We start from the raw sequence: 19,846 nt of genomic DNA on the forward strand, positions 1-19,846 counted from the left end.
AACCAATGTTTAAGCAAAACACGTTGAAGAACAAATGTTAAAAAAAACACGTTGAAGAACCAATGTTCAAGAAAAATACCTTCAATAATCAAGGTTCAAGAAAAGCACGTTAAGGAACCAACATTCAAGAAAAGCACATTCAAGAACCAACGTTTAAGAAAAACATCTTCAAGTACCCAAATTCAAGAAAAGCACATTCAAAAACCACTGTTCAAGAAAAGAACCTTCAAGAGCCCATGTTCCGAACATACACGGTGTGTACATAACATAAGTTGCTTTTGTAGGAGAATATTTTAAACAAAATACAGGACCAAGAACGGACAATTCATCTTATTAGACAAATCATAATAACTGAATATACGCACGCTTCACTACCCTAAGACATATTTATGTTACTTATGATATCTATACACACAAGTCGTTGCAGATGTCCCAGAAACAAGAATATAATCTTTAGACCTGTCTTGAGTTGAGTCATGGTAATTGGACTTAAAACATTGCTTTTAAAATATTTCACTGTGACAAAACATTTTACGAACAATATTTTAAGTCCAGTTCCCATGACTCATCTTTGAGACAACGTTACCTGGAAGACTAAGAACCTTCTCCTTCTCCAAATCTTTAGACCTGGTACGGACCTTTTCCGCTTATAAACCCAGGTTTCTAAGCACCAGGGGCCCGTTTCAAGAAGCAGGTTCAACAAATTTAGAGTTCGAACCTAAACTTAGAGTCACTGTACTCAAAATTCTCAAACTCAGGATTTTCGGTGTCAGAACAGCTGAAAATGTTTGATTCAATCAACTTGAAGTTGTTAGAACCAGAACCAGGTGTGAGCGTCGCGACCATACAAAGCCCTGATCAATGGAGCAAAGACAGCACGATTCACCATGGCAACGGGAGCAAACACCTGAGTTTTGTACTTCCGGCGACGGTTCCTGCAAGCAAATGCCGACTCGGAGCATATTTTTCGCAAGAAAAGCAACACAGCTGCAGCGATAGAGCAGAAAGAAAATATCTGCAGTTATTTGAATCATTTCAAATAGTGAATAAATAATGTCTGGAAGGTTATTTGGTCACTTGTTGAGTAAGGAGTGGTTTTTGATCTGTTAATAATTTAACCAGTAATCTCCGTAATCGCATGAATAACCAGTTTTGGTAACCCCACCCCCCCCACACACACGGATATCACTGCACGCTACAAAGAAACTGTAGCTGCCTGGCATATGTTAAAAAAAATATTTATTTAATTTAATTCTCAAGACTTAAAAAATATTCGCTAAATTCTTTTTTGTTTTGGCATAAAAGCGCTTTCCACAGCCGGAGTCGAACTCAGGCCTCCGCAGGGGGAGGCACCGTTGCTGATGACCGATCTAATATTTGACACAAGTGCTGGACGGTAGATGAGTTCAGAGCCTTTCCCGGTGTTTGACATTCAATAATTTCTATTGTTAAGGGTTTAAAATGAGGAAAAGAAAACTCTGTATTATTAATAGCGAGTCCCTGGAAAAACTCACTATTTATAATATCACTCAAAGAATAAATGAATCGGGGAAACTCCAGTCAGTCGACTCGTGTCCTCCAAATCCTCTACCGACGTAAATAACATTTCCTCTGGATTAATCAGCCTCCTCTCTACATGATCCTCTATGAATGAACGTGTCATTTTGGTTTCTGCGTGGTGAAAACGTGACGTCTCTAATGTAAATGTTCTCTAAATGTTCATGAGGAACTCATATTTGAACATCTTTCACTTTAAAAAGGGGCGGAGACTGCAGAGAACTCTAAGTTTCCTGAAGAAAACCTGCTACCGACCAGGTTTCGTTCACAGACTCAGTTACCATAGTGATTGATTCTGAGTTCATCTTAACCCACTTCTTGAAACGGGCTTGGTTTCACCCACTTTCATGGGTTTAAGTTATCTCTCTTTCTGGAACCGAAAACTCAGAGTTTTACTGAATTTGGAGTTCACGAACTCAGAGTTCCAACAAAACCTGCTTCTTAAAACGGGCCCCAGGAATCTCTGCTTGTTGTTTTGTCTTCAAGCATTTTTGCTATGTGGGTCACAAAAGAAATCAGTTTCCCATGGTGCAGCTGCGGGAGGTTGAATGAGGAGCCTGAGGTGTAGGCTCTGGTTCATCCAGTGAATTGTTCTGTGAAAGACGTCAGCAGTAACTCGAGCCGAGCTCCTCATGTTCCCAAGCATGTGTACTACATATCCAGTGACGGCTAAACAACAAACATGAGCTGATGTCGTTCAGTTGCTTAATGCTGTGTTTACTGTTGTTTTTCATTTGTCTGCTTGTATGCAAACGTTCAATCTTTAGTTTATCGCCACCAAGAACTCAAATCAGCTCAATTGTGTTCATGGGTTTGTTGCCTTTCGTTTGGGTCTGAAACATAAGAAATGCATCTAACTGTAATTTAATAATGGCTCAATACATTTGTATGCTAAATGGACTATGTTGCATGAATTAGCAAAAGTCGTTGTCTTGGATTTGTTGAAATACAAACGATCTCCACAATCTCTGTGGTCCTTGTCTAGGGGAAGTCAAACAAGAGGGTGGTGGTGTATTCCGTGAGGGCACACCGTACCAGCGCCGCGGCTCCTTGCAGCTCTGGCAGTTCCTAGTGGCTCTTCTGGACGACCCAGGCAACGCCCACTTCATCGCCTGGACTGGCCGTGGCATGGAGTTCAAGCTCATTGAACCTGAAGAGGTAAGTCTGCTACTTTTTTTCACTGAAAGAATTCCTGAACCAGTGCTAGCAACTGAGTCATGCTGAAACCCTGCCAAGATACACACTGTGAGCAAATGGCACCCGCTCTGGGGTCTCCAACATGGAGGCTGAAATATTGTTGACCAACTGGATCACCAAAACTGACCTAATAATACAAATTTTCATAGTGATTTGCGATCACTCAGGTCGCATTTGTCACAAGGCCATGGGAAGAAAATTGTCCCAATCGCTACCACATGTGACACAAGCTGATGACATTATCTGCGATTGGAATTTTGCTCCCATACTACAATCTTAGGCTAATCAAGCAGTTTAACCTCCACTTGTTTTTGGACGATTAGAAGATGTGATGGCGGAACAATCAGTGCTGGAGACAATCAGTATAAATGCCACTCAGACGTTTGTCGCAGATATCGTGGACAGTTGCAAGTGAAACTGACACCTTAGTATGAACAAGACCACACAATAGCGGTAGGGACACGCTACAATTGATGCGATGGCCGATCACTATGAAGTATAAACCAGGCTTAGGGTGATAAATGAAACTTGGCAAAAAGTCTCCACAATGCACAGATGAACCAACAATTGATGAATTACTGGACTGTTTTCTACACATCAGGGTATTTCTATCTGTAGATCAAGCAATAACTAATGAAGGTCTTTAGAACAGTACGTAGGGGAGAATCTAATGACATACTAGTACTGGGTTAGGATAGCAGTACCAGGTTAGGCTACCAGTACTGGGTTAGGCTACCAAAGTGCTGGGTTAGGCTACCAGTACCAGATTAGGATAACAGTACCAGGTTAGGCTACCAGTACGGGATTAGGATACCAGTACCGGGTTAGGATACCGGTACCCAATTAAGATAACAGTACCAGGTTAGGCTACCAGTACTGGGTTTGGATACCAGTACTGGGTTAGGCTACCAAAGTGCTGGGTCAGGCTACCAGTACCAGGTTAGGCTACCAGTACCAGATTAGGATAACAGTACCAGGTTAGGCTACCAGTACGGGATTAGGATACCAGTACCGGGTTAGGATGCCAGTATAGGGTTAGGATACCAGTACTGGGATAGGCTACCAGTACCAGGTCAGGATACTGGTACCAAATTAGGATAACAGTACCGGGTTAGGCTACCAGTACCAGGTTAGGATGCCAGTACCAGGTTAGGATGCCAGTACAGGGTTAGGCTACCAGTACCAGGTTAGGATACAGGTACCCATCCGCGTCCCAAGGGTTGGGGACCCCTGATTAGCGTATGCATTTTTTTCCCTGTCTATGGTCCAGTACCAAGCAGTCCTTGAACTAGTACTGGTTCACAGCCCAGAGGTTGGGGAGCCCTGATTTAATAGGAACTGGCAGCACATCAAAAAACGGCGAGTTGGAGACATCCAAAACGTCAAAAAGTGTCACTGAGGGGGCCCGAACCACGTCTGTATTTGACAATTTGGAAGTGAGAACACGTTGCCCAAATCAAGCTAGTATTCCAGATTTGTTTTGGTCTTTTGCTCCCATCAGCCTCATCCCATCAGGTCTGTATGGAAGCATTTCCACACAGTGGGTGGATCTCACAGGAAAGCATCCAGGACAGCAGTTATTCTTAGAGTGAATTTATCCCTGCTTTAGTGTCTCTCCTCTTATTGTTTGATCCACCTTCCATTACTCCCCTATTCATTATTCAATACATGACATGCTGAATTGATAAATGAAGAACATCATAGAAACGCCACCCCTCCCTCTTTGCCCAAACACGCCGCCGCACACTCTCACCTGCCTGCACGAGACATTTTCTCAATGTTTAAGTCTGCAGCTGGATGGGCCGTGTCAGACGCCGTCCATTTAGGCGAGTTTTAATACGGACAGGCCTATATTGTGTTCTCCATTATCTTTTTACCGAACATTAAAAATGGATGGCCTAAGAGTTTTACAAGAGCAATTAGAGCTGAGAGCGCACTCAGAGGCAGAGCCGCGCTGCTGGCTGAGCAGCCGCTGCGGGATCCTGAGTCACCGCCCTCAACAGTTGTTCCCCAAAAACCCACCCCCCTCCAAAATCTGAGATGTTTGTCAACATAAAAATCCATCACCGCTGCAAGACGTTTAGCTGTACCCCCCCTCGGCCCCGTGTGTGTGTGAGGTTTCACTCCTCTGTCAGTTTAAAGCCGGAGCCGTATTTCACCGACAACCAGCCGTGACTCCTGTTTCTCTGCAAACACTGAGGGACTCTGGTTGCATTCAAGTGGTAACGGGTGACATAAAAAGGAAGTGAATCCACATGTGGAGTCCCTCCCCGGCCTCAGCATGTTGACACATTTGAAGATTAACATAGGGGAAGCCAACATTTGAGTCTGAGGACCCCTAGTGGCCACAGCTGGGAATCGCAAACACATTTCTCTCTAATTTGTTTGCTCAAAACAGACAAAAAATATTAATTGTCTTTAAAAATATTTGAGACAATTACCGTATTTTATGGCTAAAGCTTGTTTTTTGTGTAGGTTGCCAGGCTCTGGGGCATGCAGAAGAACCGTCCAGCCATGAACTACGACAAACTCAGCCGCTCTCTGCGCTACTACTACGAGAAGGGAATCATGCAGAAGGTAAAAAAAACATCTGATGTTGTAATTTACAAATACTAGGACTATAGAGCCTTCTCTATGAACAGTTAACGTCCTGCAGCGGAAAATGTTTTCAAAACGTTCTCAGAACTTTAAACCCTCAGTCATGATTTCATGTTAGGCGTAAGAAGAAAAAAATGTGACACATTTCTAAGAGCGCATTCACACTGACAGGTTTGATTCACACCAGGTTAGAAAGTCTGCTTCATTTGGCAGGTGTGAAAGGTCACCTGAGCTCTGGAACGGATCAAATGTTCCCAAAAATGTCCCCCTGAGAGAGCTCGAGTAATGTCAGGGGGGCCAGTGTGGAAGTGGAGTGAAGGGAGTGAATGACGTTAGCGTCGTGTATCACCATGAGGGAAATAAATAAAACAAAAAAACCATGAGGGAAATAAATTAAAAAGAAACTGTCAGGAAATAGCGCCCCCAACTGAGCAGCATTCGGAAGTGATAATTCCTAACAGTTTCAGACTTTGGTTCAACTCTGAGAATTAAAAACAAACCAAACCAGACAAAAGTATAACATTTTTGTGTTCTAGTGTCAACACAGACAAAGTTGTTTTACATGTAATGTTTTTTTCTTTTCATATTTTGATTTTAACAAAAAGCTGACCTGGCATTTCCTTCAAATTATAGTTTTTTCCCCACACTTTTGTCTTGAAGTATTATTTTAGAGCTTCAACATCTTCTCAGTTTTATTAATGATTTCAAATATTCTTTTTGAAATGACTCTTCTGGTCAAGAAGTTACTCCAATCTGTTTTCATCTAGTTTTAAAGAACTCCCAGTGGTTTGTGATATATAATTATAGTGCTTTTAGCCTTTTTGATTTCTAGGACCTAGTTTCTGCAGAGTGACATTAACAGAAATTCCCCCTGAGTAGTGGGCGGGACTGTTGGCGCAAAGCAACGCCGCCCCCCTTCCCATCTTCATTGCTGAGAGCTCAGAGGAGGGAGTTTGTGTCTCACTTAGCGTATTTTTGACATCACAAATACGATTTTTTTTTCAAACAGCATTTTTTTCAACTGGAATTGATTCAAAGTGATTTGATTGATTGATTGATTAATCTTGTTTATTTCAAGCATAGATTCTAGATAATACAGGACAAAAAGTTAATGAGGCTAAAAAAATAGTGAAACTAATTGATTAGAAAATAAAATAAAATAAAACGAAAACAAAGACACTTTTGTCTCATTTGATTTAACAAATATGTTAATTATTAGCTAAAGTCTAGTAGAGTTTGTTTATTGATTGCTTAAAAAAGAGTGGGAAGAAACAAACTTATATAATCCTATCCTAAAAATAGAAATACTCAGAAAAGCAATTTTGAGCTTAATTTTCTTTATGTGTATCCTCCATCACCAGAAAAATGCCACAAAAACAATGTAAAAAACACAAAAAACATTTTTTCAAACAAATTGGGGCTAATCAAATTCTTCAAAAACTTCATAAAATGAAATCAAGAATTACATTTCATTTTTTTTAGCAATTAGATCAATTTGAAAATTGAAAAAAAATAAAATGGAATAAACTAGGACAAATTGTGGAATAACTAGGATAAATTGTTTCACGTTAAGACTCACATTATTATAGTTGTGAACATAATAAATATTTTACGTATTTGTAGAAATGTGTTGTATAACGTGTATTAATGTTGCATCACACATGTCGTCCTCTAAACTCCTTCTGATCCAAGCGTTGTCTCTCGGTTTTTCGTAGGTGGCGGGGGAGCGCTACGTTTACAAGTTTGTGTGCGAGCCCGAGGCGCTCATTTCCCTGGCCTTTCCCGACAATCAGCGGCCCAGCCTGAAGGCCGAGTTTGAGCGATACGTCAACGAGGAGGACACGGTGCCGCTGTCCCACCTGGATGAGGGCGTGACCTACCCCCCGGAGCAGAACCCCCCAAACGTGGCTCCCCAACCCTACTCCAAAGGCTACATGTACTAAAGCAGCTGCCGCTCGCCCCACCAGACATCCTCCAGCCGTACCAACCCAACATCCATCTTCCACAAACCCCGCCTCCTCCCCGCCCCTTGCACACGTCCCCCCGCCCACTTGTACATAAGGCTATGGTGATTTTGTTTTAAATTAATCTCATTAGGGATCTTTTTTTTTTTGTTTCTAAGAGCTGCATTCCTCTCACACCCGAGGCCTACTCAATACTTAAACATGAATGTGGTTGAAGAGGTTGCTTAATAATAAAGACCCATGATAATAATACTCAAACTGGAATCCAGAATCTTTATTTATTTGGTGAATTTTAAGACGTGTAGGTGTTTTAAGGTCGCCCTGTGGTCTTAAAACATTGGTGAAGACTTCTTACTAAAAGACAGAAGCTTTGTGAATTCAAGCTTAGAATATCAGCAATAATTGGTTTTATTGCAGAAAATAAAATTAGGAACTTGTTGAAAATATCTTTATAAATGAGGGTAGGGCTCTTCCTGCTGGAGTGTTGAGTTTTCATGGATTTGATTATCTAAAATACAAACTACAGCAGTAAGTCGTTCCTAAAGTTCCATCTGCCAAATATAAGAGTAAATGCTGCTGATTTTAAAGTTACATTTATATTTATATTTAACATTTAAGTTTACATTTAGAAATAACATTTAAATGTATTATTTACATATAACTTTACTGATTCGCTGTGGCGACCCCTGAAGGGAAAAGCCCAAAGGAAAAGAAGAAGATTTACATATAACTTTACCTCTAACATGTATATTATATATATTATTATATATACATATATATAATTTTAATATTTATCATTAATATTTACATTTATATTTAACATATAAAGGTATAAACCCTCAAGTCACAGATTTTACAGAATTGACTGATAAAATGTGATATAAATGCAGCACTTAGAGAATAAAATGTCAAAATCCGGTGAAATTGTCACGTAATCTTTTTAATTAGATGAATTTTGTTCATTCCATAGAGTTGTGCCGACATTCTGGGGTTTGTAATATTTTAGCTTCATTTTATTTTGAAAGAGCAACATTTTAACTTCATTTTATTTTAAAAGGGTAAAATCTTATCATTTTATTTTTAATGAGTAATATTTTGAAAGAGTAATATTTTAGCTTCATTTTATTTTGAAAGTGTAGTATTTAACCTTTTTATTTTGAAAAAGTAAAATTTCATCTCCATTTTATTTTGAAAGAGTGATATTTTGTCTTCATTTTATTTTATTCTTCTGCTTCTCTTCCCCTTTAAACTCCACTATTACCCAGAATCCTCAGGAATAATCTGGTACTCTCAAAACATACAGAGCAGTATGTATCCTGAAGGATAAACCTGTAGCTTCCTAACTAAAATGGAAAAAAAAAGAAAAATAAACTTAAACCTTAAATAACTTTCAATTTTTTATCTTCCATAAAAATATGTTTTTGTCAAAATTATGAAAGTTAGAAATAAACACAAGATAACATCGGGCCATTAATAACAATAAAACTACATACTAAATACTTTTTTACACTGGAACATTTTAAATCACGTGTCAATAATCGATCCATAAAAATATCGATGGATTTACCACATAATGCTAAAGTCCGCTAGCTTGATGCTAAAGTTTAATTGAATTTTCCAAAGGACGACAAAGTCAAAGATTTTTCCACTGATGTGAGTTAGAACTGTAAAAATGTTGGATTTAAAAATTGGTTTATCATTTTCTATTTGAAATAAACAGGGATTTAACTTTCTTTAATAATTGTAATCATAAATTATTTGTTTTCTTAGTGGATTTGTTGAATCAATTCTGAATTAAACAGAGATTCTAATCATTTTTAAACCATTCGTATGGTTATTAGCTAACTTCATGGGTTTTATTCAGTCATACATTGAAGCCAGGGCACATTCCATTAAAAAAGGTTAAAAGAAAAGACTTTATTTCATATTTACAGAGTTATAAGAACGTCTCTGCCATAGAAACAATATGTATGTGCTTTTCTCTGCTTTCCGTGTTGCTACAAAACAATATTCTTCGACAAAGTTCCAAGTCAGAGGAGACACAAATGTGGGAGATTAGAGATCATTTATTTTTTGTACATTTTACAATATTTAGAAATCCTCTCGTCCATTTACTGTTACAAAAAATCGGAGATCAATTTAGTGATCGGAGATCAATTTCCTTTTTTTCTTTGACAAAATACACCAGACTTTTGCCTCCCCATCTTTATCAGTTTGGATCTAGAGCTCACCTGTAGCTCAGGTGTAACAACTACACAAGTGGGTATAAATAATCTGTGTGCTCACTTTCCTCTTAAATGACAAACAGTTGAAGTTCTGACAGATGAGCAGCTCCGGCTTAAAAAAAACAAAAAACATTCAAATTTCTGTTAGAACAGAAACATAAAAACGTGTGAAAAAAGGATCATTTTTACACATAGACCAGAAGGCCCACCGCCCGACCGCCCCTCAGCGGCGTCTGAAGGCGCGGGAGATCCTCCAGGCGTTGGGCTCCTCGTAGCGGTTGTAGAGCGGCTCCAGGCGCTGCTGCTTCTTCTGCTTGCTGAGGCGCGTGGGATCCGACACTTTGAAGAAGGCGGGCGCAAACTCCACCAGCCAGCGGGGGTCGATGGTGGTCACCTCTCGCATGTACTCTTTGGTGGTCAGCACCAGCTCGTGGTACACAACCCTGCAGGCCAGAGAGAGGGAGCAGAAGTCACACACTAGTCCACGTGGAGAGCGAGGAGTCCTCCTGAGGACAAAGACCTACCACTCGGGCTGGCGGTTGAAGAGGGCGCTGGAGGGGTGGATGTACACCACCTGCTGGTCGATGAGGGTCCTGTAGCCCTCCTGAGGATCCTTCTTGGCTGCGTTCCTGAAGAAGCCGCTGCAGATGGCTTTCTGCACTCGTACCGTGGCTTTCCCACAGGACACCACATCCAGCTTATGCCTGCAGAGAACACAGGGGTCAACACGGAGGAAACATGAACCATGAACAACGCGGTGCTACAAACCTGTCCATGATCCCCAGCATCTGCTTGCGAATATCCTGGGCCCGGCGCAAGGAGCGGGCCTGGATGAAGTTCTCGTAGCACCACGGGTTGGAGAACTTGTTGTTCTTCCAGGAGTTGTAGACCGCCAGCAGGGTCAGGTGGTCGCCTTCAGGCTGGTGGAACTTGGCCTTCTTCTGGTCAGCGAGCGCCTGCTTGTCCTGAGGGAGAAAAATTAAGATTTTCAGCCAAAAAATGTTTTAGTCTTTGATGTTTGTCAGGAATATAGTCAAAATACAGAATTGATCAAAAGGGAAGTTTCCATTTAGGCGCTTAATCAGGTGGGTTGGTGCAAATTTAGTCAAGGTTTAAAGGGTAACCAAACCCTACATCAACTTTTTTGGGCTGCTGACTTATATAAAAGGGGCTTTAAAAATTCTGTCTGTTGGTTGTTGCCAAATTAAAATAAACTTGTTTAAAAAATATAGTCAAAAACCGCCTGTGTGCTGCCCCCTACAGGTTGAAAAGAGGTATTGTAGTTGAGTTTCGTGATTGGTTAAGTCCCACGTCATTTTAAAAATCCCACGGATTTTGACATTTCAGCTGTGGGCGGAGTCAGCCTCTAACTTCACTGTTTGGTGACCCTTTAAGCTCCTGCGTTTCTTAAACTAGATTGTTCATAACCTAAGCAGAAGTTTGGCTACAATGAAGGTAGATGTCAAACTGAGACGTCAGACGAGGAGCAGCCTACTTTAGGTCTGTAGAAGACGTTCTGCACAGAGAGCATGGACACGATGGTCAGCATCTCTTCACTGCAGCCCAGGTGGACCGACATGATGAGCATCTTGCAGAGCATGGGCTCCAGAGGAAACTCCGCCATCTGGAACAGAACACGCCACAGAAAAACGTCGGCAAAGCCTCTGACAGAACCAAAACATGTCTGAAACTCAGACTTTTATTTTGAAAAGCATTTTATACGTTTATCCCCTGGCCCCAAACGGTTTGAGCGTCTCACCCGTCTGCCCAGCCGTGTCAGCAGCCCCTCGTCGTCCAGCGCCCCCAGCGTGTACAGCTGCTCCATGGCTGTGATCAGGGTCTCCATGGGGGGGGCGTCCATGAAGTCGAAGGACAGAAGGTCGTTGATGCCCATGGCCTTTGACATCAAACACACGTGTCAATAAAGTTGTTAGGAAGCGGATCAAAGTGAACAACGGCGATGCCTGAACACCTTCAGGGACAGCACGGTGCTGGCCAGGTTGGTTCTCTGGATCTCGGGGACGTTGGTGGTCAGCATCTCGTCTCTGTAAGCCCTCTCCGTGTACAGCCTGTAACACTTCCCCGGCCCGGTTCTGCCAGCTCGACCCGCCCTCTGCTTGGCCTGAGCCTGAAATCCACACAGTTGACAGGATTGAGATCTCCAAACCTTCAACCGGAGTCTGGAGGAGGCCGCCGCGCTGGTACCTGGGAGATGGGAGTGACCACCAGCTGATCGATGCCGGTCTTGGAGTTGTAGACCTTCTGTTTGACGAAGCCGGGATCCACCACGTAATAAATCCCATCGATGGTCAGGGAGGTTTCTGCGATGTTTGTGGCGATGACAACCTGCCAGGAAACAGCAGAAATTTAACTTTTCTGGAAAATCTACAGAAAAACATCCAGACAGTTCAGTGTTTCAGAACATCAGGCCAAAAGGAAGCTGTAAAAAACGTCAATAAAGAAGAAGAAATAATCAGAATATTAAGAATATTGGGAATAATTTAAGGCTGTTTAAGGCTGTAAAATTTTACTAGAAATTGAAATTTTTTAAAAAGTTACATTTAAAAGATGTGATGCTTTAGATGCCATTTAAAAAAAACATTTTCTCTCATTAAAGGGTCACCAAACCACAAATCAACCTTTTTGTCTGTTGACCTCCATAAATAAGACTTTAAAAGTTCTGTCTGTTGGTGGTTGACCAATTTTTTCACAAATTAAAACAAAATTGTTTAATTCTTGAAAATATAGTAAAAACCTGTCTGTGTGCTGCCCTCTACGGGTTGAATTACAGTTGAATTCTGGGATTGGTCAAACATTGAAGTCCCAGTCATTACCTGCAGCTCCAGTAATGATAACAGTCCTGTACCCCACCCCCGCCCCTCTGACTGGATTTTCACATTTCGGCTGTGGGTGGACTCAGCCTCCAGCTTCCTGTTTGGTTACCCTTTAAGGACAAAAGCAGTTAGATGTTCAAAGAGGGTAAACGCTGGCGGTTCAGGCACCTTCCTGCTGCCGGGAGGAGCCGGGTCAAAGATCCTGGTCTGCATCTCGCTGGGCAGAGCGGAATAAACCGGCAGGATGATGAGTTCAGGAACGTCGGGTCCCAGAGACTTCATCCTCTCGTACAGGATCTCACAGGCGGTGTCGATCTCCTCCTGTCCAGTTAAGAAGACCAGGATGTCACCTGAGGGAGGAGAACAAGCCGGGGTTGAAATGGAGTCCTTGAGGACAGATGTAACATCTGATCTGGTCCTGGACTGACCTGGAGGCTCAGTCAGGTGAATCTGCATGACGGTGATGAGGCTGGCATCCAGGTAGTCCGTCTCCGGCTCTTTGGTGTAAAGAACCTCTACTGGATAGGTTCTGCCCGGAATGGTGAAGATGGGAGCTTCGTAGAAGTACTGAGAGAACTTGACGGCGTCCAGCGTGGCTGAAGTGACGATCAGCTTCATGTCTGTGCGCTTCTGCACCGTCTGGACACAAAGATCAGATCAGAACAGCTCTCCGTCATGCAGAAAACTCAGGCTTTACTCATGTCCAACCTTCTTGAGGAGACCGAAGAGAACGTCGGTGTGGATGGTCCTCTCGTGGGCTTCGTCCAGCATTATGATGGCGTACTGACCCAGCTCCGAGTCGATCAGGCACTCTCGCAGCAGCATACCGTCCGTCATGTATTTGATGACCGTCTCGGGACTGGTGCAGTCCTCAAAACGGATGGTGTAACCCACCTGGAGAACACAAGAAAACACTCGATGGATCCAGAGTTTAAAAAAAAAAAAAAATCTCCATTTAAAAAACATAACTTTCCTAAAGTCGACTTTTAGATTATCTATCTTTTAATCCACAGCTAAATAATTCAGGTAACAGCTTACTCAGATGTCATGGCTACAGGCTCCGCCCCCCCATCATACCTGCAGTAAAGCTCCAGGTAAATTGTCTTTAGGCTGAATGATTTGGGCTTTCCCCACTAGACAAGAAGTGTATAAAAAATTGGGGGCTTGTCCGGGATGAATCATTGTTGAGAGTTATGGATGCAAACTTTTATTTTAAGTTTTATTTTTTTATTAACCTTTATTTAACCAGTAAGTTCCACTGAGATACAGAAATGTCTTTTACTAAGGAGTTCTATTGGCCTGATGTGAAAATCCAATAATCATAAGATTAAAAAAAAAAAAAAACATTAAAAAAGAAAAAAAGTGCTTTTCCAAATATTTAACTCCAATCAAATCTTATATTTTTTGGACAAAATATGGAGAAAAAAATAAAATTCTGACTATTGAATCTTTATACTTCGAGACATTGCTTTGAAAACAAGTTTATTTAGCAAAAATGTGACGATCAAGAGGTTATATAATTGATCAAGCAGATATTGAGGGTGAAATAACTGATAGAAAGCGGCTGGAGGAGCTGCTTAGATTTTAGGCAGCGTTTGAAAGTCTGCGATGAGAACCGACCTCTTGTCCCAGACAGCAGCCGTACTCCTCAGAGACTCTCTTCGCCACCGACATGGCGGCCACACGGCGAGGCTGCGTGCAGCCGATCTTCCCTCGGGCCGTGTAACCCGCCTCTGCCAGGTACTGGGTGATCTGAGTGGTTTTCCCAGAGCCGGTCTCTCCGATGACGATCAGGATTTGGTTGTCGTGAACGGCCTGTAGGAGGTTGAAGAGTTTGGGTTGAATTCTGCTCCTAAATGAACTCATTTAGTCGAATCTTTCCACTCTGACGCACCTGAACCAGCTGCTCCTTCAGCTTGTAAATGGGGAGGCTCTCCCTCTGCTCCAGGATGGAGAGCTGGGTCTTCTTTCCATAGGAGGCCTTGTTTCCTCCAAAAGCGTGCTTCTTCCACTCTGGGATGTCGTTGGGCATCATGCCGATGCCCCTCATGTTAGCAGCGATCTGCCGTCCATCCACTGCAAAAGAGAAACGACAGTCTCAAAACGCCGCCGTGCAAACATGACAGCACGTCTGCAGCACAACAGGCCGGCCTGTGGAAGCACTCGTAGAATCACGGAAAGATGATTCCATCCGGCCAGATCAGGCGGGGGCGGGGGGCTGCAGGAAGCCAGATAACCATCTCCAGCAGCGCTGGCGGGCCGGAAGGCCGGTCTGCCAGAATGGAGGAAGTCTCCAGCGCAACTCAAACCGGACTAACACGCCGGCCGCCGCAGAAAATTCAATTTCACATTTAAAGGCAGATCTCCTCTGCGTCCGCTTCTGCAGCTAAAAAAACTGAAGTTAAGAAGGGGTTCTGACCGTCCGGGAGCGGGTCGACCCAGTGTTTGTTCAGCCCCATGGGGATGGAGTCCATCTCCGCCTCTCGGGCGGCCTGCTTCAGCTCCCGCCGCTCTTTAGCCAGGGCGCTCTGCATCATGGCGGCCTGAGACAGCGACCCGTCCGGGTTCTGGTGGAGAGAAAACAGTCAGAGTTCAAACAGAAAGAATGACAATGAAGCTGCTTTAAAAAGAGTATCGTAACAAACTCTCTTTTTTCTTTATGGACCAAAAAATGAACTTTTGACTTTGGACTTTTACAAACAGGAACCTCACAGGTCTGAGTGAGTCCTCGATGACGACATTTGTGCAGATTAAGCTCAGTTTATTTTGTATTTTCTACATCATCAACGTTCTTAACCTTTGCGGTACTACAGTACCAGCGCTTTCAGGCCATCCGTTTTTAGAAAATCTGCAGTCTGTTCCAACTTGATTCATTTAAAGATGCTTCATTTTAGATAACCTGAATATTAGCAGAGCTAGTAATACTAACTTTTAAAAGTATAATAAACTAGAAAATACTCTGCCTTTTTTAAAGTCAAAAATGTTTTGCAGGTTTCTTGTTGCTCATATTTTCAATCAACTTTTGATCTATTTTATGTTTGTTAAAATTATGATGCCGTTTTTTGTTGTCAAAATCAAAAACCTGGGTGGTTTTCTAGGACATAGTTTCTGTAGAAGTTTATTATAAATTTGCCTCTAAGTTGTGGGTTGGACTGTTTGCGCAGAGGAACCCCGCCCCCTTTTCTTGTAGCGTTTAACTGCACCTTTTCATCTGCTCTTGATTCACAACAATTTGAATAAAGAAATACTTCATTTTCTTTAAATGTGTCCACTGTCATCAAAACAATATATCTTAAAATACATCTTATTTCTAACTTGTGTAATTTTGACAAAATATATTTTTAAGGAGAGTAAAATATTGAAAGTTATTTAAGGTTTAAGTTGATTTATTCTGGAATAATATTCCTGCCTGTTTTATTTCATAGTTATGTTCAAAAGTTACGTTTTAAAAATTGTTTAATACATTTTTATCCTGCTCGACCCACGACCTAAGGTGTGTTTTGGATTTTGGCCCCTGTGTTGAGTTTGACGCCCCTGGAACAGAGCTTACCTTGACGATCTTGACAGGACTCATGTCCATGCTCTGTTTGGTGTGTCCCCTCAGAAATGGGGGCTCCTCCTCCACCAGCTCAATCTCCAGATCTTCATCTGTGGGGAAATGAATTCAAACTTTTCATCACAAAACCTTTACGGGTTTTTCCTGTTACTGGTGTGGCAGGTGGAAGATCTTCAGAAGAGAATGACTGAACTCTTATTTTACCTTCTTCATCGTCAACTTTAGGAAGGATTCCCGTCTCATCATCAAAGTCTGGGAATTCTTCTTTGGACAAAACGTTGGCGGCGATCATCTGTTTAACAACAGAAATGATATTAAAGGAAAAGAAGTTTCCAAAAATGTAAACTTTAAACAGATTATTACATAATATTTCTAAGAGATCTTCAACACTAGAAGCCAATTAGTAAAATATGAAATAAAGAAAGAGTCTCAGTGAAAAGCAGAAGCTAAACCTGCAGCGTACCTGTTTGATCTCCCACTTCTCTGGGTCAGAGATCTTTGTGAGTCTCTTGCGCTCCAGAGTGTCGTCCGGTTCCAGTTCGGGGGCGTGGACGAGGTTCAGGTTAGAGGGCCGGTCAGGGTTCCTCATGGTGACCTCCTCTCCTCCTTCTGGACCCACGTTCCTCCTCCTGTTCGGGTTCAGATCTTCTCCTGTGTCTTGATCCACGTCCTGGTGGAGGCAGACCCATCAGTAAGAGGAGCTTCAGAAGCAAGAGCATGTGATGTTTTTTCTTCTTCTTTCTTTTACCTTCATACTCAGACTGGTCTTTGAGCCCGTGAATGACAGAACCTTCACTTTGACTCTCTGACCCTTGCTGACAACGTCGGCCACGTTGGCGACTCGCCCCTCTCTGCGCAGCTCAGAGATGTGGACCAAACCCTCCCACCGCTTCCTACACCAGAAGAGTCGAAGGAACAAAAAGGAAACGATTAAAAAAAAGTCTAAAAATGTTCAAAAGTTTTTTATATCTGCTAATCAAACCTCACGCTGACCTTAATCCCTCCAGCTGGACAAAACATCCGAACTGCATGATGCTGGTGATCTTGCCGTTGTAGATGTCCCCCACAGAAGGCTCCTCTGGAGGAGGCCGGTCCACGTGTTTGTCTTTCCAGCGGTCCCCGTCCCTGTCCTGATCCTTTCGGGGGCTGGGCGAGCGCTCCCCCCAGCGGGAGGACTTCTCCCTTCTTTTGCCTCGGTCTCTATCTCTGTGGCGGTCTCTGGAGCGAGACCTGGATCTCGAGCGCGATCGAGAGCGATGGCGTCGCCTCCTGTCTCTGTCTCGATCCCTGGCTCGATCTCGGTCCCGGTGTCTGTCTCTGCTTCTGCTTCTGCTGCGATGTCTGCTTTTGTCCGACCTAAGAACACAATTGCAAGTAACTCAATCAAATTCTACTCCGAGTATCTACAGATTTACAAAAATTAAAGTTAAGAATTCTTAAGAACACTTAAAAGTCTAATGTAAGACAGCATGTACAGAGAAACTGAAACAAAGAGCCATGAATTTGCACTTTCCCATATTCCCGCACTGGCGAGCAAGAGCGAATTAGCTAGCTGAGGTTAAAAAAAATTACAACCTAAAGACACGCCGTGAACTGAATTTTTTTCTTCTTTTTAGTGACAGGAAGTCACATTGTTGATGAAAAATACAGTTTAAGACAATTTCATGTTTTATAAGTTCATTAAATTAAAGACCTTTCAAGCTGCTGTCACCGTTGACCGTTCCTATTTCACATATTAGTACAATTAACCTTCCATGCAAATTATTTTATATTCAACAAAAATCTTACTTTGTTTTGCCTTCTTTGGACTCTGTTCCACTAACGCTGGGCATAAACATCTCAAGCTCTTTTATTGCATCAGCGGCTACTTTGACGTCGTCCTCATCCAGCGGCCGCTAAAGAATTCAAAACAGAAGGAATATGTGAACATTTTATCACCTAAAAATAAAGAAAGAAATAAAACTCAACTTACCTTTGGTAAAGGCTCATTGGGTCTACAGAGTGCAGGGAACATCTCCTTTAATTTGTCTTTCTCCGATTTCGGTTTGACAGACACTTCTGAGTCTGAAAGAGGTAAAAAGTCATCAAGTTTAAAACAAAATCACAATAATTTAAACTTAATTTTGTATAAATATGTTTGTTATCTATTAAATCAGGAGGAAACGTTACCCATCATCCACTTACTTTTACTCAGTGATGCTTTGGATGGAGGTCGCATCGTCTGAATGAGTCTGAGCAAGTTGCTGATGAGAGAATCCTGTAATTCACACAGCAAAACAAGACGGTTTTCAAAGAGAACCACCTAAAAATGGGTCACCTCAGCAGCTGGGGGTTAAACTTACTGTGAATTCAGCTCCATTTTCAAGTAAAACAGCTTTGAATCCATCAAAGGCCGGTTGTTTCTCAGCAAGGCTGATGACAAACTCAGCTTTAAATGACAAATAGAACAAGTCAGCAAAAGAACACAAAATCAAACGCAATTAATCCATTTACTACATTTGGCAAGTTTCATAGTCACAAATTCAATTTTTCCATATCACAATTTTTCCTCCCTGTAATAATTTAAGAATTAGAATTTACTTGCCATTTCTAATACTGTTTTAATTATTTTAAAGTATGTTTTGTAAAGCGTATGTCTTCCCCTGGCATCCTCATTGTTATTATTACATCTGTTTTTGGACAATATCGTATAATTGCTTTAAACAAACAAAAAATGCATCAACGCTGCTGCCTGACAGAGACAAGCTAACTACACCGCTAATAAAGGTTTTTTAAAACAATAAACTGACACAAATTTACATGAAGGAAAAAATATGCTTTAAAATTTCTACTTTTTTTTTACTTCAATAAGGAAAAAAATATCGAGAGCTTTAGTTTGTTTACCAGCAACATAACAGCTAGTTTAGTTAGCTTAGCAAAAGCTAGCCATAAGCTTAAACGACTCCAGAAAAAAGCACTCACCTAAATCTTTGTCGTTTATTCCTAAATGATTGTCGAGCTCCGTACAGACCTTTGACACTAAGGACAAATATTCGAGCTGCGACAGCTCTTCTAGCCCGACGTCTGCCATCCTCCACGAGTCTTGTTTTCGTTCAGAAATCGTAGCAGCCAGCGGACATATTAGATTTGGGCAACCACTTCCGGAGGAAACGGAAATACGATTCAGGGGATTTGGCATGTTGCCACTTCCTGCCACACGATGGCGCCAAAGCTTTGATAAATAAATGCCACGAAAGAGAAATGTGCAAAAAATAAAATAGAAATGTTAATGGAGTTTAAAACCAGCAGCTACGTAGTTAATAATCTTCATATATATACATATATATATATATATATATATATATATATAAAAATGCCAAAAGCAAAATGTTTTAAGAAAGATATTAAAAAAATCTAACGTTTAAAGTGCAGAGGACTAATTAGCAGCCTGTTTTGTCTTAAGCTTTATAAACTGTCAAGACCATATACTACTGTAAAATATGAATTGTGTGTGATTACATAGCGCTCGAGAGAAATGTATCTTCAAGGGAGAAGTATAAATAAACATCTTATTAATTAGAAAATGTAATTATTCAGCTTAACAGTTGATTTAAATCTTTATAAACTGTTTTTTTTCTACAGTAACTTTACTATTTCAGGAACTTTATGTACTAGATACGCACTAAATGCTGTAACAATCAAATATAAGTTTTGTCTTACATGCTATTAGTATATTTTGTGTCTTTTCTTGCTTTAAAAGCATGCTTTTCTCAGCTTCATCTCTGCTAATTTGATGTTAATTTTTGGAGTGTTAGGCTTTTGTAAATCATTTTCCGAGCAGGAAGTCAAGCCAAATTGCGTTTTTGTGCAAGTAAATTAGAAGATCTTTGAACGTACTATCATAAACTTATGATCTACTCTGATGAAAATTGTGTT

The 19,846-nt window shown here is 41.4% G+C and overlaps 2 protein-coding genes across 4 annotated transcripts in view; one reads left to right on the forward strand and one right to left on the reverse strand.

Moving 5' to 3' along the window:
* The window catches only part of etv4 (ETS variant transcription factor 4), a 48,294-nt gene extending 40,720 nt beyond the window's left edge, over positions 1 to 7,574 (forward strand). For all 3 annotated transcript variants that reach the window (XM_024284858.2, XM_036217249.1, XM_024284859.2), the window contains 3 exons: positions 2,543 to 2,715; positions 5,230 to 5,331; positions 7,068 to 7,574. In XM_024284858.2, coding sequence (XP_024140626.1) covers positions 2,543 to 2,715; positions 5,230 to 5,331; positions 7,068 to 7,295 — 503 coding nt within the window. In that variant the 3' untranslated portion in view covers positions 7,296 to 7,574. The remainder of the gene's footprint in view (positions 1 to 2,542; positions 2,716 to 5,229; positions 5,332 to 7,067) is intronic.
* A 1,639-nt stretch (positions 7,575 to 9,213) lies between these two features.
* dhx8 (DEAH (Asp-Glu-Ala-His) box polypeptide 8) lies at positions 9,214 to 19,076 on the reverse strand. Its single transcript, XM_024284857.2, has 23 exons — positions 18,893 to 19,076; positions 18,274 to 18,359; positions 18,116 to 18,188; positions 17,904 to 17,995; positions 17,720 to 17,826; positions 16,925 to 17,287; positions 16,680 to 16,824; positions 16,395 to 16,601; positions 16,136 to 16,223; positions 15,926 to 16,023; positions 14,795 to 14,942; positions 14,270 to 14,451; positions 13,996 to 14,190; positions 13,084 to 13,269; positions 12,804 to 13,014; positions 12,544 to 12,725; positions 11,747 to 11,887; positions 11,514 to 11,669; positions 11,301 to 11,438; positions 11,037 to 11,165; positions 10,310 to 10,506; positions 10,066 to 10,245; positions 9,214 to 9,984 (listed from the first exon to the last, which is right to left on the reverse strand). Exons 1-23 carry the CDS (start codon positions 18,999 to 19,001, stop codon positions 9,765 to 9,767), a joined length of 3,633 nt encoding a protein of 1,210 aa, XP_024140625.1. The 5' UTR covers positions 19,002 to 19,076; the 3' UTR covers positions 9,214 to 9,764.
* Between the last annotated feature and the right edge of the window lie 770 nt (positions 19,077 to 19,846).

This window comes from Oryzias melastigma, linkage group LG19, assembly GCF_002922805.2.
Source record: "Oryzias melastigma strain HK-1 linkage group LG19, ASM292280v2, whole genome shotgun sequence".
Taxonomy (NCBI): Eukaryota; Metazoa; Chordata; class Actinopteri; order Beloniformes; family Adrianichthyidae; genus Oryzias; species Oryzias melastigma.

Excerpts from the sequence above, each read along its gene's own strand:
- dhx8 (XM_024284857.2), bottom strand. The coding sequence starts at position 19,001 with ATGGCAGACGTCGGGCTAGAAGAGCTGTCGCAGCTCGAATATTTGTCC. Across the intron at positions 11,166-11,300 it reads TGACACGGCTGGGCAGACGG|ATGGCGGAGTTTCCTCTGGA; the intron begins GTGAGACGCTCA and ends GTTCTGTTCCAG. Across the intron at positions 10,507-11,036 it reads ACGTCTTCTACAGACCTAAA|GACAAGCAGGCGCTCGCTGA; the intron begins GTAGGCTGCTCC and ends TTTCTCCCTCAG.